This window comes from Mesoplodon mirus (assembly GCF_964341445.2).
Source record: "Mesoplodon mirus genome assembly, chromosome: 3".
In the NCBI taxonomy this organism is placed as follows: Eukaryota; Metazoa; Chordata; class Mammalia; order Artiodactyla; family Ziphiidae; genus Mesoplodon; species Mesoplodon mirus.
Window position 1 is genome coordinate 46,477,073 of NC_138978.1, and position 13,858 is coordinate 46,490,930.

The following is a 13,858-nucleotide window of genomic DNA, read 5'->3' on the forward strand; positions in this document are numbered from 1 at the left end:
AAATATATCCAGAAAATCTGCAACTATTTGGCAGTTAAACAATGCACTTATAAGTATGAAGTTCTGGAACAAGCAAAGCTAATGGTCTTAGAAACCAGAAACAGTGTTTGCCTCAGGGTAAGGGTTGGGGATTGCTTGGAAAGGAGGATGGGGAAACTTGGGGGTAATGGAGGTGTTCTGTATCTTGATTGCATGGTGATTAATTAAACGGATATAAGCATTTTTTCAAGTTCATCAAACCAAACGGTTAAGACTGGTATTTTTAATTATGTATATTATACTTCAGTTTTAAAAAGAGACCGAGGTAGCTCCTGGTCCTGGGTCCTCTTAGCCTGGCTTAGGGTGGACCATGCTGAGGGTGCTGTCAGAAAACCGGGTGTTAAATTTTGTCTTTCTCCCTTGCAGTATTAGTGACCAGAAGGATGCCAGAGACCGAATGGTTCAGGTTGTAAAATGGTACCTCTCAGCCTTTCATGCAGGAAGGAAAGGATCAGTTGCCAAAAAGCCGTACAACCCCGTTCTGGGCGAGATCTTTCAGTGTCACTGGACGTTACCAAATGATACAGAAGAGAATGTGGTGAGTTCTCCACTGACATTTTCAATTACCTTAGTATTTAGATACTTCGTACTTAGCTTTTAGTGTGCTGATTCAAGATTTCCTTTTGTTTGGAGGCAGATAACAATGGTAAAGGCACTGAACAAACGATGTTTACCACCCGTAGAAGAACAGTGGTGTTGGGTCAGTATAGTTTGAACACAGTGAGCAAGGAGAAAGAGTGGCATGAGGTGAGGATAGAAATGTAGAAATCAGATCATGCAAAGTCCTCCTGGACCATAATGGTAACTTTATGGCTTATCAGGAACTCATTTTTGCTTTGAAAAGGTCATTATAATTATTTTGTGAAAAATGAATTGGAAAGGGGCAAATAGAAGCAAGGAGACCACTGAGGAGGCTTTGGCATTATTCCAGGAGAGACATGGTTGATTCAAGCTATATTTTGGAGGCAGGGCTGCTAGATGGGTTGGGCAAGGTGAGGGAAAGGGGACAGTCAGAGATGAATCCTTCCTTGTGGGCTTCAGCAGTTGGTTGGTGCCATTTACTAAAGAGGAGAAGATTGGATTTGGGGAGGGAAAAATCCAGAACTCCAATTTGAAATATAAATTATAAGGGGTCTGTTAGACATGTAAGGGGAACTGTCAAGTAGGCAGTTAGAATTTAAGAGTTCAAGGGAGAGAGAGGTCTAGGATGGAGACGGGGCTTTCAGAGATTTTAGTGTATTTAGAAGGCACTTAAATCCCTGGGATTAGATGAAATCATCTAGGAAGAATCTAGAGAAGAATAGTTAACTGAGACCTGAGCCACAGGGCTCCAACATTTGGGGGTTGATTTGAGGAAAACAACCAACATGGAAGACCCAAATAAATGCTAAAAGGCCTCTAGGGGTGAAAAAAATAAGCCCCTGGCCCACACTGGCTTTCACATAATAATCTCTCCTTAAAAATAACTCTCTGTATTTTTCCCTTTCCAAATGACACATTACATGTAGTCCTTTCCTGAAGACAGAAGCAATGTGTCTGTTCCTGTTCATATTGCAGACATTGATAAGTCCCTGTTCTGTGCCAGGCCTGGCCCTGAGTTAGGCACGTGGTCCTTGTCTTCAATAATGTCTTAGTCAGAGAGACTTAGGGAGACTGACACAAAGCAGTAATTCCAGTAATATAAGTGCCACAAGAAAAGTATATATAAGATGTTTTGGGTGTGTAGAGGAGGAAGCAGTTAACCACCTTGGGAGGCAGAGACTCCAGTTATTAGATTCTCTGCGCTGTCATTTGTTTCCACACCAAAAGAAAATGATGTTCTGTTTACTTGCAGGAGCTAGTTTCAGAAGGACCAGTTCCCTGGGTTTCTAAGAATAGCGTAACATTCGTGGCTGAGCAGGTTTCCCATCATCCACCCAGTAAGTTACAGAGCTCCTCGGCAATAGCCACTTTCAAACTGTTCTGTCTAAAGAGGGTCATAATGAGCTCCATAACTGAGGCCACTGCACGGTCAGTTTTATGGCCACCTGTATCTTCCCAATCCTGTGAGGATTGGTTCCTCATATCTGTTCCTGGTATAAGTTCCAAAGACTCTATTAGGCTTCACTGCTTAATTATATATAAAAAGAAGGGATTTGAGAAGCCACCTTTTAGTGCTTCTGAAGTCATCTTTCACAGCATGAGCTGTACTGTAGTGATCCCAGCAACTCTGAAGACAGTTTATATAAGAAAGACGTAGTTTCTGCACAGTATATTCCTGGCATAGTGGAAAGAAGGTGTGTCCTCCCGTGTTATTTGCTGGATGCAGCATTAAGACTGGTAATACTGGATGGGCCCAGGTTGGGGCTGGGGCAGGAACATGCTTGCTGACCAGAAGAACAGACAGACCCTTTGTTTTTAAGCCTCTGGGATTGGTCATAGCCTCATGGTTCAGGGAAGTTCCTGCCCACATGGTCCTGAACGGATGCTTGCATTGGGGGAAGCAGGGTATAAAAGGCAGGTGGGTAATTCCTGACTACATTCAAGGCTGTTCTTTGAGCGGTAAAGGATTTTCCCCATGCAGCCAGTTTTTTCTCTGGGTTAATGGAGTTGGAGAGGGGACTGTGGCTATGTAGTGCACTAATTGAAAACAATTTCTATTCAGTTTCAGCCTTTTATGCTGAGTGTTTTAACAAGAAGATACAATTCAATGCTCATATCTGGACCAAATCAAAATTCCTTGGGATGTCAATTGGGGTGCACAACATAGGACAGGGTAAGTCTGTGGGCTTTTGGTGGACTACAGTGTTAATAGAATTTTATGTCATCCTAATATGTGCTGGACACCTATCTAGTAAGAGTAAATGACCCCAGAAAGCCAGTTTTGATGTCATTGTTTGCAGGGAAGCATGTGTATTGGGCGTGAGAGCAGGGGTGGGGTGCAAGATTGATTTTCCCTAAACTGAATGGAGATTCCGTCAACTACTTAGCTGAAATTCCATCTCTTGTCTCCACAGGCTGTGTCTCGTGTCTAGACCATGATGAACATTACATTCTCACATTCCCCAATGGTTATGGAAGGCAAGTAGAGCTGTGTGCATTCCTCTGATTAGCAAGCAGCAGACCCTGCTGTTCCTTTGTTCCTTAAGCTGTGCCCCTCCTTTCTTTCCTCTGAACTGTCAGCCTTACCTGAAACTTTTGATTTTGCAGGTCTATCCTCACAGTGCCCTGGGTGGAACTAGGCGGAGAATGCAATATTAATTGTTCCAAGACTGGCTATAGTGCCAATATCGTCTTCCACACTAAACCTTTCTATGGGGGCAAGAAGCACAGAGTTACTGCTGAGATTTTGTAGGTATTTTGTTTTTCTGCTTCGGTGCTTCTGCTTCTCTGAAATACTTTTCCTTTTGTCTTGAACTATAACTTCCATCAGGAATTGACCATTTTAATGGTTCTGTCTTTGTAAACTTACTTCACATCTTGTGTGTCATGTCTCTTCCTAAAATCCCATCTCAGAAGGACAACCTGAGGTCATTGGTGGGATTTCCTTCCTAGGAACCTGACTTGCAAATGGGGAACTGAAAGAGTCTTCCTGGATTTCCTAGTTAACCCAGATTATGGGTGCCTGACTCATTATTGCTGGATTGGACCACGAGCTAGCCCATACAGTAGACCCTGTGACTCCCACCGAAGTGTCTCAAAGCCCTCATAGTCCTTTTTTCTGTGCCTTTGCTGGGGAAAAACAGTAACCGTCACATCTTTGCTTGGTTCTGTTTGACACTCTAGGATCAGATGAAGACAGCTGTGCTGTCTGGGTAAACAGTCAGTTGGGTGGTTTAGGGCCTGCCTAGAAGAGGAAAATCTGTAGGACTTTCTCTGACCTCAAAGGCCTTATTGGGAACAGTGTTGCAGATGGAAGACACAGGATTGGTTAACCAGTTTTTTAGGGAGATAATTTAATTTGGATGACAGAATCAGCATCCAAAAAAATCTTAAGCAGGGCAGGACGGGACCACGAACACAAGATGTTTACTAAGGATCACTGTAAAATCCAAAATATTATTGCAGTCAGAAAATACAGGCAGAGGTTAGGGAATAGCACAAGTCACCATGATAATGTGGCTGCTCCCCTAAAATAGGCAGGTGGGGGAAATAGAATGTCCAGAACAAAGACCTGGGTGGGCCTGCTTCTCAGAATTCCTTAGAGGCAACCAACCAGCACCAACAGGAACTGCTAGCAGATTTTTTGGCCAGTCACAGCGACGTATAATAGAAAGACTGCCTTCTGAAAGAATGCTTGGTGGGCTTTTCAAATTAGGGTAATGTCTAAATATTATGAAAATAGTTTTTTTTTTTGCGTTACGCGGTCCTCTCACTGTTGTGGCCTCCCCGGTTGCGGAGCACAGGCTCCAGACGTGCAGGCTCAGCGGCCATGGCTCACGGGCGCAGCCATTCCGCGGCATGTGGGATCTTCCCGGACCGGGGCACGAACCCATGTCCCCCGCATTGGCAGGCGGACTCTCAACCACTGCGCCACCAGGAAAGCCCTAAATATTATGAAAATAGTTTTGACCTAAGAGGGTCTTGGGAAGCCCCAGGGGTCTCCAGACCATACTTTGAGAACCACTGCACAATAACCTTCTAAACTTGGAATCCTACCATTTTTCTTTCCCTTTGTCCTCCTTCACACAAAGCACCAAGTCATAGAGGAAGCAAGTTTCAGTCTACTGATAGCAACTTCATCCCTCTACCCTGTGTATTTTTCTCTTTCTGACCTCCTAGCCTCCTTCTATGTCCATGCCTTGCCCTTCCTCATCTGTCCTTTGTTGTAATGCTTATCTTCTAAGTTCCGTACCTGCCATACACATCACTGTCAGGTCCAAGTAAAACCTGTTGGGGCTTCTGAGGAAGGGATCCTTGCTTAGGAAAAGAGGTAAAATCGTGTGACCCAGAGGTCCCTTTCAGCCTGAAGATGAAAGCCTGGTCTCCAGCATTGTATCCTTAAGTGAAGCCTTCTCTGATCCTCATCCTAGCAGTGTTGCCCTTGGTCTCCAGTGCTCACCTGAACTCACCACAGCACTTGCCACCCAGAATCTCAATGGCAGTGTCTCCCCACTAGACTGTGAACAGCTCGAGGGCAGGGACTGTCCCTAGTTTGCCGTGGTCCCAGCACCTAGCACATCTCACACCCACAGTTTCTGGGATCTTGAGTCTACTAGCATCTTCTTTAGGGCCCTCATTCTTCTAGTTGGCTCTGAGAAATCCAGTTTTATTAAGCTGCCTTCCCCAAAGACTTCACAGTTGCTCTTCTGTTTTCTGCCCTGTGTAGGTAGGCCACACTAACGCGATTCTTTGGTAGAGAAATTTCAATTTGAGACTAACACAAATGTTTGTGTTTTTTTGTTTTTGTTTTTTAATCTAGTTCTCCAAATGACAAGAAGTCTTTCTGCTCAGTTGAAGGGGAATGGAATGGTGTAATGTATGCAAAATACTCAACAGGGGTAAGAACCTGTGTTTTGCCACTTGTTTCAGGCTTCATTGAATCGTAGCCCATCCGTTACTCTGGCTTCCTTCATCTGGAAATTTAACCAGGATGAGCTCTAATGCCAGCTCTTCAGGGCAGGCCTTTTCCTTCTCCCACCTCTTACCTAGCAGTACAGGTAGTAGAATGATTTTTACTTTCCTCTCTCCCCTTAAAATACTCAAGAATAATATATGAAAAAAAAATGCTTGACACCATAGTAAGCACCCAGTAAATGTTAGCTATATCATTAGAATGTATGGTCTGTGTGTTTATAAATAAAATGAGGTGCTAAACTATTAACTCGTGTGTTTGTATATACACAGTTTGATTTTGTCTAAGAAATGTATTAACTGCCTGGCACCAGGGATACAGAAATGAGTAAGATAGTCCTTGCCCTCAAGGAACTTGCAAACTACCTAATTAAGGTAGGAGGGAGGTGGTATGGTATTAACAGGAGGAGCCAATGAATTGGATTTTGGACTCAGAGAATTTGAAATTTAAAAAGCACTTCAGAGTACTTAACGTTAGGATTAGTTGTCTAGCTCTCCAAGAGATTACATCCCAAGCATGTAGCACATAGCCACATTGAAACTGTTGAATTGAGCCTTTACCAAGACTTAAAACAATTACAATTTAGGCTGAAGATTGCATATGGAACTCATTGTCTACATCACTAACGTGGGATTTCATGATTAAATCCGTTAATAGGAAGAGTTGACTTTTCCTTCTAGAACAGTGTGAACAATAAAACATCTATCTACCTCTTCTGTTTTCTAGGAAAATGTAGTTTTTATAGATACCAAGAAGTTGCCTATAATCAAGAAGAAAGTGAGGAAGTTGGAAGATCAGAATGAGTACGAATCCCGCTGGTAAGGAGGTGACATAGCTAGAGCTGTTGCAGCGGTGCTCTTGCTATTGGCCAGGCATAGGTGCAGGGCTGGGTTGTAGAGACTGTATAGCAGGGTGTAACAGAGCACAGACTGAGTCTGAACGCCTGGGTTCATATGGAGCTCCACCACTTGCATTGTAACCATGACTATAAGCTACCCTCTCTGCCTTCTTTCCTGAAACGGGAACTACCTCAGCATTGTTGTGAGAACTAAATGAGAAAAACATGGAGCCTATGAATGATGCTTGGCATATAATAAGTATAGAGTGTATGTTGACTTATCACCATCTTTATGGCTTGTAAGAGATGGTAGTGAGGTCCCAACTGAGATCATATATAGATCAAAACATCTTTAGGGTCTCTTTTTTTTTTTTAAACATCGTTATTGGAGTATAATTGCTTTACATTGTTGTGTTAGTTGGTGCTATATAACAAAGTGAATCAGCTATACGTATACATATATCCCCATATCCCCTCCCTCTTATGTCTCCCTCCCACCTTCCCTATCCCACCCCTCTAGGTGGTCACAAAGCACCGAGCTGATCTCCCTGTGCTATGCAGCTGCTTCCCACTATCTATCTATTTTACATTTGGTAGTGCATATATGTCCATGCCACTCTCTCACTTCGTCCCAGCTTACCCTTCCCCCTCCCTGTGTCCTCAAGTCCATTCTCTTATGTCTGCGTCTTTATTCCTGCCCTGCCCCTAGGTTCATGAGAACCATTTTTTTTTTTTACATCTTTATTGGAGTATAATTGCTTTACATTGTTGTGTTAGTTGCTGCTGTATAACAAAGTCAATCAGCTATACGTATACATATATCCCCATATCCCCTTCCTCTTGCGTCTCTGTCCCACACTCCCTAGGGCCTTTTTTGTTTGCAATAAGCTTAAAAAAAAAATTCCATTTCTGAGTATTTTAGTATGTATCTGTAAAGTGACTTTTTAAAAAAAACACACAAAAAACACCAGCCACAATATCATCATTGTACTTTTTAAAAAATTACTCCTTAATATCATCAAATATCTAATTGGTATTCAATTTTCTAGTAGTCTCAAATGTCATAATTTTTCCCCCTTCTATTTGTACAATAAAATCAGGATCTTTTAGTGGTATGAGGAATCATGCACTAAATAAAGTTCTTTGTTTAGCATATTAGGGGATTTCTTAAGTGAAGAAGACCTTACAAACTATAACCCTGCCTGTGTCTTTAACTTGTTAACAGTCTGCTTGCCTCGACTGCCTGCTCATAGTTATAAGTGGAGATCTATAGACATTTATGCTCTGCTACTCACACAAGGGGAATCTTAGGATGTCTACTTTTCTAGTTCCTAGGAGTCTTCACTTTAAAGTGTTGTTTGGACCAGACTTGTCTAGTTTTCATTTTCCAGGCCTTGAGAGGAAGCCAAATCTTTTACCCCGCCTTAAGCCTCTGCAGTGCATCTCTTGACCCTTATTCTCTGTATTCAAACTGCTTCTCCCAGATTTCGTTATTAATTCCAGGGGAGTCTTCATGAAATAGAATTTCTCAGCTCCTCTGATCTGATCTTACTATATACCCCTTTTGGTTTATACTAAGGGACACTGAAGCCCTAGAGAGGTGAACTGACAGCCCCAAGGTTGCATTGCTAGTTAGAGGTACAGCCAGAAGTGGAATCCCAGTCTCAGCTATTTTTTCTCCTCTGTTGTCCTAACCATATATCCAGCTTTCTGCCCATCCTGTATTTCCTCCTTTGACAACTAGCAGTGGAATCTTCTGAGACCACTTCTCTGTTCTTTACTCCAGTGCCCTGGTGTCAGCCGAAGGAGATTTATAGTCTGTGAACTACAGCATTTAAAGCCATTTGACTTGTACCATAGTAATGTTATATTCTAGATGGATCTAGCCTTTCATTCTCAAGACTGCTAACTCCTCTGTCCATCAAGTACTTACTTATTAGCACCTTCACTTCTTTTCTTTAGCCTTTGGAAGGATGTCACTTTCAACTTAAAAATCAGAGACATTGATGCAGCAACTGAAGCCAAGCATAGACTTGAAGAAAGACAAAGAGCAGAAGCCCGAGAAAGGAAGGAAAAGGAAATTCAGTGGGAGACAAGGGTAAGCTTGCTTTGGAAGCCTGCCTCAGTCTCCCTACTGCTGTTCCCTGAACTGTAACTCATTTGTTCATTTCAGTGAATACTGAAGTACCGAGTAAGCATGGTGATGAACGAGATGAACACTCATTTCAGTGTTGGGGGGAGGGGGAGCACATAAAATAATTAAAGGTATGATATTATAGAAGTACAGAGCAAGTGTGTAACTGAATTCTCCCCTTTTCTCTTAGTTATTTCATGAAGATGGAGAATGCTGGGTTTATGATGAACCATTACTGAAACGTCTCGGTGCTGCCAAGCATTAGGTTGGGAAATGCAAGGTTTGCTCCTGGTGACCCGGGCAGGAGGCACAATGAAGTAACAGTCTTCCTTTGGGAGAACCTATTCACTCCCTTGTTATTGCAGTGGTTCCTATCTCAGGGATACTGGACTTTCTGATGCAGAGGAACAATTAAAGCAAGAAAAGCTTCCCTTTTTCCTCTTCTGTGGCAGTTAGTGTTGACTTCGGTCTTGAGAAAAAACTTCAGGTTTTGAAAACAAGATGTCTGCTCCTTTTCCAAATCCCACGTTATAAATCCCAGTCTCAAACTCTGCACTCTAGTATTGCTGTTGAGATATACATCTGTTTCCTAGTTCATATAATCTTGGGTTCTCTCTCTCTATATATATATATATATGTATATACATATACATATATATATATACACATACACATATATATACATATATATAGGTGATGCCAGATTTTTCATAAATATGCCATCTACTGTAAATATTGGTTCCTCTGAGTTGTTTTAGAAAATTTAGCACAATGTATTAAAACCACGTGTTAGGAAATTTCCTGGTCTCACCTACAATAACTTTTATTTTGGAATTGAACTATTATTAAATTGTATCCAACTCTGGACTACAGTTTAATTATACTCAGTGCTTCTTAAGGCTTCATAAAGTAATTTTTCCAACCTTTTTTTTTAGTGTTTCTTTTATTATTTTTATGATTAAACTTGAACCCAGTTATTTGGCAGCCTTGAATACAGGAGCTAGATTTTTTTTTTTTTTTTTCTTTTTGCGGTACACGGGCCTCTCACTGTTGTGGCCTCTCCCGTTGCAGAGCACAGGCTCTGGACGCACAGGCTCGGTGGCCATGGCTCACGGGCCTAGCCGCTCCGCGGCATGTGGGATCCTTCCAGACCGGGGCACGAACCCGCGTCCCCTGCATCGGCAGGCAGACTCTCAACCACTGCGCCACCAGGGAAGCCCCCAGGAGCTAGCTTTTTACAGGGACTCTTGAAGTAATGAAGGGGTCCATCCTTTTCCTTCCTTAGGCTCTGTGTTCTGTCTTTAGCCCCCACAATGCTATTCACAAGTTTTAATTGAACTCTCAAGTAGTACACATAGGGCTACCGACATTTTATCCAAAAATATTTTATTGCCTTAGAGAATTTGGGAAGGATGTTTATTTTTAGATCCCCACCCCACACCGAAACAAAATATAATAAAAGGAATGCCACAGCAGCAAATGGCTCATTCTGAAGGGCAATACAGAATTACCTTTATTTTTAAATACATTATAAACAACAACACAGGTATTATTAGTATTAGCACCTGGCATTTAGGTACTAAGAAGACATCAATTACATGGGGCCTCTGAAGCCTGTCATACAGAACTGGATTCTCAATCTGAGAGGACCAGGCCAGGCCAGGGAGTCTCAGATGGCTCCTGCAAGCTTTTTGGTTACATTGGCCCACCTGCTAATTGCTCTCTGCGGCTGCTATAGTAACCCTTGGTTTGTTAGTCACAACAGAAGGAGGGGCTGGGGGGGTACAAATTCTATGATGCCAGTGCAAAAATTCAGTGGAAGCCCTAAGGCAGTAGTGTAACTAACTTCATAAAATTCAAACAACAACACTTTTAAATACACAGTGCTTCAGGCCAATGAGACTGCAGTTTATTTGACTATTTTATGGTAGGGGAGAAGGTTAAGTCTTGATGTGAAAGCCCTGATATCAATAACGGGGATGGTACAATCTGCCAGCAGAGGAGAGGTTGGCAGGTAGGTTAGCTGCATCACTTCACAAGAAGAGTTTGAATCCTCACTGGAAGGGGTACCATCCTCTTCCGGCTCATACTTCCCAAATCCAACAACCTGAAAGAGGCCAAAGACTTGAGGTGAGAGAGAATGCTGACCAAATTTGGGCAAAGACCTGTTAGGATCTCTGATACCAATCTAAATGACAACCCTGGAAAGGACAGAGCTACAGCTTAGGTAACCATACTCACATGAACGCTGAGCATTTTACTTCCTGGTCCTCTATGAGCCTTGAACCAGTTGACTAGGTCTGATTTTGAGAATGATTTCAGTGCTTCAATCTTAAAGGGGGAAGGGAGGACAGGAAAGAAAGAAAGCTATAAAAGACTAACAATGTATTTTCTGTAAAGATATTAAACATAACACCCTAGGCAGACCTCCTTGATCCTGCTTTTTGCATATCGTTTTATTCTTCCACGTTTCAGCTGGCTCCCAACCTTCTGGAGAAGGATAAAAATGAGGCTCTGACACACCTTCACGTTTCTTAGCAGTGACTGACCCTGGCAGGTAGCAGCAGATGGTGTAATTACAGCTGAGAACTGTACGCTGAGCCAAACGCATCACACCTTAGTGTCACCTCTCAGGTACATGGTAATGGTACACTCTGGCTTCTAATAGGAAAACCGCAGAACCTCCAGAGCTGGGCTGACTGAAGCCTCTTGTTAAATAACCCCTCTGCTTCAATGTCCTTTGGTAATTCACCACATAGGGTTATAGTATCAGAGCTATGGATTGCAGTGCCCAGAGCTTTTTCGTGGGACTTACTACTTTGGGCTAGAATTTGTCACAAAGACCTATACACAGAATCCTTAAATCTGGGGGAGGAACTCCATAAAATTGAGAACCAGAAGTTCTCAATTTTCTTTAAGTAGCAGAAGCCGTTTTTCTCCCAAACCTTATAGGGAACCTAAGCATATAATAAAAAGGTGGAAAAAAAAGTATATATCCGCATAACTGAACGCTGTACAGCAGAAATTAACACATTGTAAATCAACTATACTTCAATTTTTAAAAAATGGATCTGAGTGAAATTGGGGGAGCAGAAGTAAGGATTAGCAAGCATCCTGCTCACTTGGCCACCTAAGGCTCTAGAGAAGCTAGTCTGGAAACAAGATTTGATCAATCACATCAAGGAATGGGCAAGTAAATAATCTGCCCCAGGTTTCTCTTCCACGCAATACCAATTTGCTTAGAATTGTGTCTCCTGTTAAATCAGGAGTCCCTTTCAGGGCTGTCTTACTCTGAAAACGGTGTTACTACCTCATGGACAAGGCGGTCAAAGAGATACTGCTGAGTCACCACTTCGTTCCAGTTCCTGTCCACCTCCTCCCCAAGGTGGGTGTCCTCGCACTCCTTCAGCTTGATCAGAGCTGTGACCTGTTACCATCAGAAAGAGACACCCTCAGGTGTGGCCTCACACCGGTTCCCTCAGAACACACTTGGCCCTGTCCAGTCTGCTTTGTGATGGACCTGCCAGCATGATGGGGAGGGATGAAGCTGGGAAGACATGGTCAGATTAAGGGGCGGGGGGGGGGTGCGGGGGGCTATAGAGCTCAAGAACCAGCCAGCATACGGCACTGTTAAGACTGGTGTCTAGCTGTCATGAGGGCTTGTGTGGGCCAAGGAATAAAAGGCCAGGCCAACACAGTAAAGTCACCTGGGTGTTGAATGCATCCTCAGTGAGGTTCTCGATCTTCTCCTCAAAGCTAGAAAGAAACTCTTCTATCTTCTTATCAACAACTTCAGAGCTGAAACAAAACACCTTCAATTACAAGTCATCAGTGACCAGGTCTCAAGCAGAAGGCAAAGGAGAGAATCAGGGCTAAGGCATATTTCCAGGAAAAAGGCTGAAGTGATATTCTCCCCTAAGCTGTGGGAGGGAAGGGAACGGTGAAGAACCCTACCCCTACCCCGCCTCTAGCCTGATTTCCTGGTATCCTCACAGGAAGCAGTAGACAGCCATGCTGACCATTCCAAAGCTGAGAACCAACAAGGCCTTGTATTGGGTTGGCCCAAAAGTTCGTTTGGTTTTTTTCCATAAGATCGGTCTAGTAGTGCTTAGTTGTCTTTAACTTCATTCAAAACAATTTTGTTAGATTGTACTGTGACAGCTGTCATATCAGTGTGCATTTAAAAAAATATATCAAAGTTGGTGAATTTTTGTGTAGCCATATTAATATTGAAGATGGAAGAAAAAGCAACATTTTCGGCATATTAAAAACGCAACTGAAACACAAAAACAGATCTGTGCAGTGTATGGAGAAGGTGCTGTGACTGATTGAACGTGTCAAAAGTGGTTTGCAAAGTTTTGTGCTGGAGATTTCTCACTGGACAATGCTCCACGGTTGGGTAGACCAGTTGAAGTTGAGAGTGATCAAATCGAGACATTAACAGAGAAGGATCAACGTTATACCACACAGGAGAAGGCCGACATACTCAAAGTATCCAAATCAAGCACTGAAAATCATTTGCACCAGCTTGGTTATGTTAATCGCGTTGATGTTTGGGTTCCACATAAGCGAAAAAAACCTTGACCACATTTCCGCATGCCATTCTCTACTTAAACGTAATGAAAACGTTATGTTTTTAAAACAAATTGTGACGGGCAATGAAAAGTGGATACTGTACATTAATGTACAGAGATCGTGGGGCAAGCGAAATGAACTACCACCAACCACACCAAAGGCCGGTCTTCATCCAGAGAAGGTGATGTTGTATATATGGTGGGATTGCAAGGGAGTCCTCTATTATGAGCTCCTTCCAGAAAACCAAACGATTCATTCCAACAAGTACTGCTCCCAATTAGACCAACTGAAAGCAGCACTCGACAAAAAGTGTCCAGAATTAGTCAACAGAAAACACATAATCTTCCATCAGGATAACGCAAGACCGCATGTTTCCTTGATGACCAGGCAAAAACTGTTACAGCTTGGCTGTTTAGTTCTGATTCACCCACTGTATTAGCCAGACATTGCACCTTTGGATTTCCATTTATTTTGGTCTTTCCAAAACTCTTAATGGACAAAATTTCCATTCCCTGGAGGACTGTACAAGGCACCTGGAACAGTTCTTTGCTCAAAAAGATAAAAAGTTTTGGGAAGGGCTTCCCTGGTGGCGCAGTGGTTGAGAGTCCGCCTGCCGATGCAGGGGACATGGGTTCGTGCCCGGGTCCGGGAAAATCCCACATGCTGCAGAGCAGCTGGGCCCGTGAACCATGGCCGCTGAGCCTGCGCGTCCGGAGCC

General features: G+C 42.9%; 2 protein-coding genes across 11 annotated transcripts in view; one reads left to right on the forward strand and one right to left on the reverse strand.

Annotated features, from left to right (window-relative positions):
* OSBPL9 (oxysterol binding protein like 9) overlaps positions 1-9,492 on the forward strand; it is a gene marked incomplete at its 5' end in the record, with an annotated part of 169,826 nt that extends 160,334 nt beyond the window's left edge. For all 5 annotated transcript variants that reach the window (XM_082613363.1, XM_082613364.1, XM_082613365.1 and 2 more), the window contains 9 exons: positions 406-577; positions 1,874-1,958; positions 2,684-2,794; positions 3,036-3,099; positions 3,229-3,369; positions 5,441-5,519; positions 6,320-6,411; positions 8,394-8,529; positions 8,756-9,492. In XM_082613363.1, coding sequence (XP_082469489.1) covers positions 406-577; positions 1,874-1,958; positions 2,684-2,794; positions 3,036-3,099; positions 3,229-3,369; positions 5,441-5,519; positions 6,320-6,411; positions 8,394-8,529; positions 8,756-8,830 — 955 coding nt within the window. In that variant the 3' untranslated portion in view covers positions 8,831-9,492. The remainder of the gene's footprint in view (positions 1-405; positions 578-1,873; positions 1,959-2,683; positions 2,795-3,035; positions 3,100-3,228; positions 3,370-5,440; positions 5,520-6,319; positions 6,412-8,393; positions 8,530-8,755) is intronic.
* A 960-nt stretch (positions 9,493-10,452) lies between these two features.
* NRDC (nardilysin convertase) overlaps positions 10,453-13,858 on the reverse strand; it is a gene marked incomplete at its 5' end in the record, with an annotated part of 92,076 nt that continues 88,670 nt past the window's right edge. For 4 of the 6 annotated variants that reach the window (XM_082613360.1, XM_082613359.1, XM_082613357.1 and 1 more), the window contains 5 exons: positions 10,453-10,672; positions 10,807-10,896; positions 10,993-11,052; positions 11,876-11,992; positions 12,273-12,363. In XM_082613360.1, the coding sequence (XP_082469486.1) occupies positions 10,475-10,672; positions 10,807-10,896; positions 10,993-11,052; positions 11,876-11,992; positions 12,273-12,363 (556 nt within the window). In that variant the 3' untranslated portion in view covers positions 10,453-10,474. The remainder of the gene's footprint in view (positions 10,673-10,806; positions 10,897-10,992; positions 11,053-11,875; positions 11,993-12,272; positions 12,364-13,858) is intronic. The other 2 variants (XM_082613361.1, XM_082613358.1) reach the window with 1 other exon arrangement.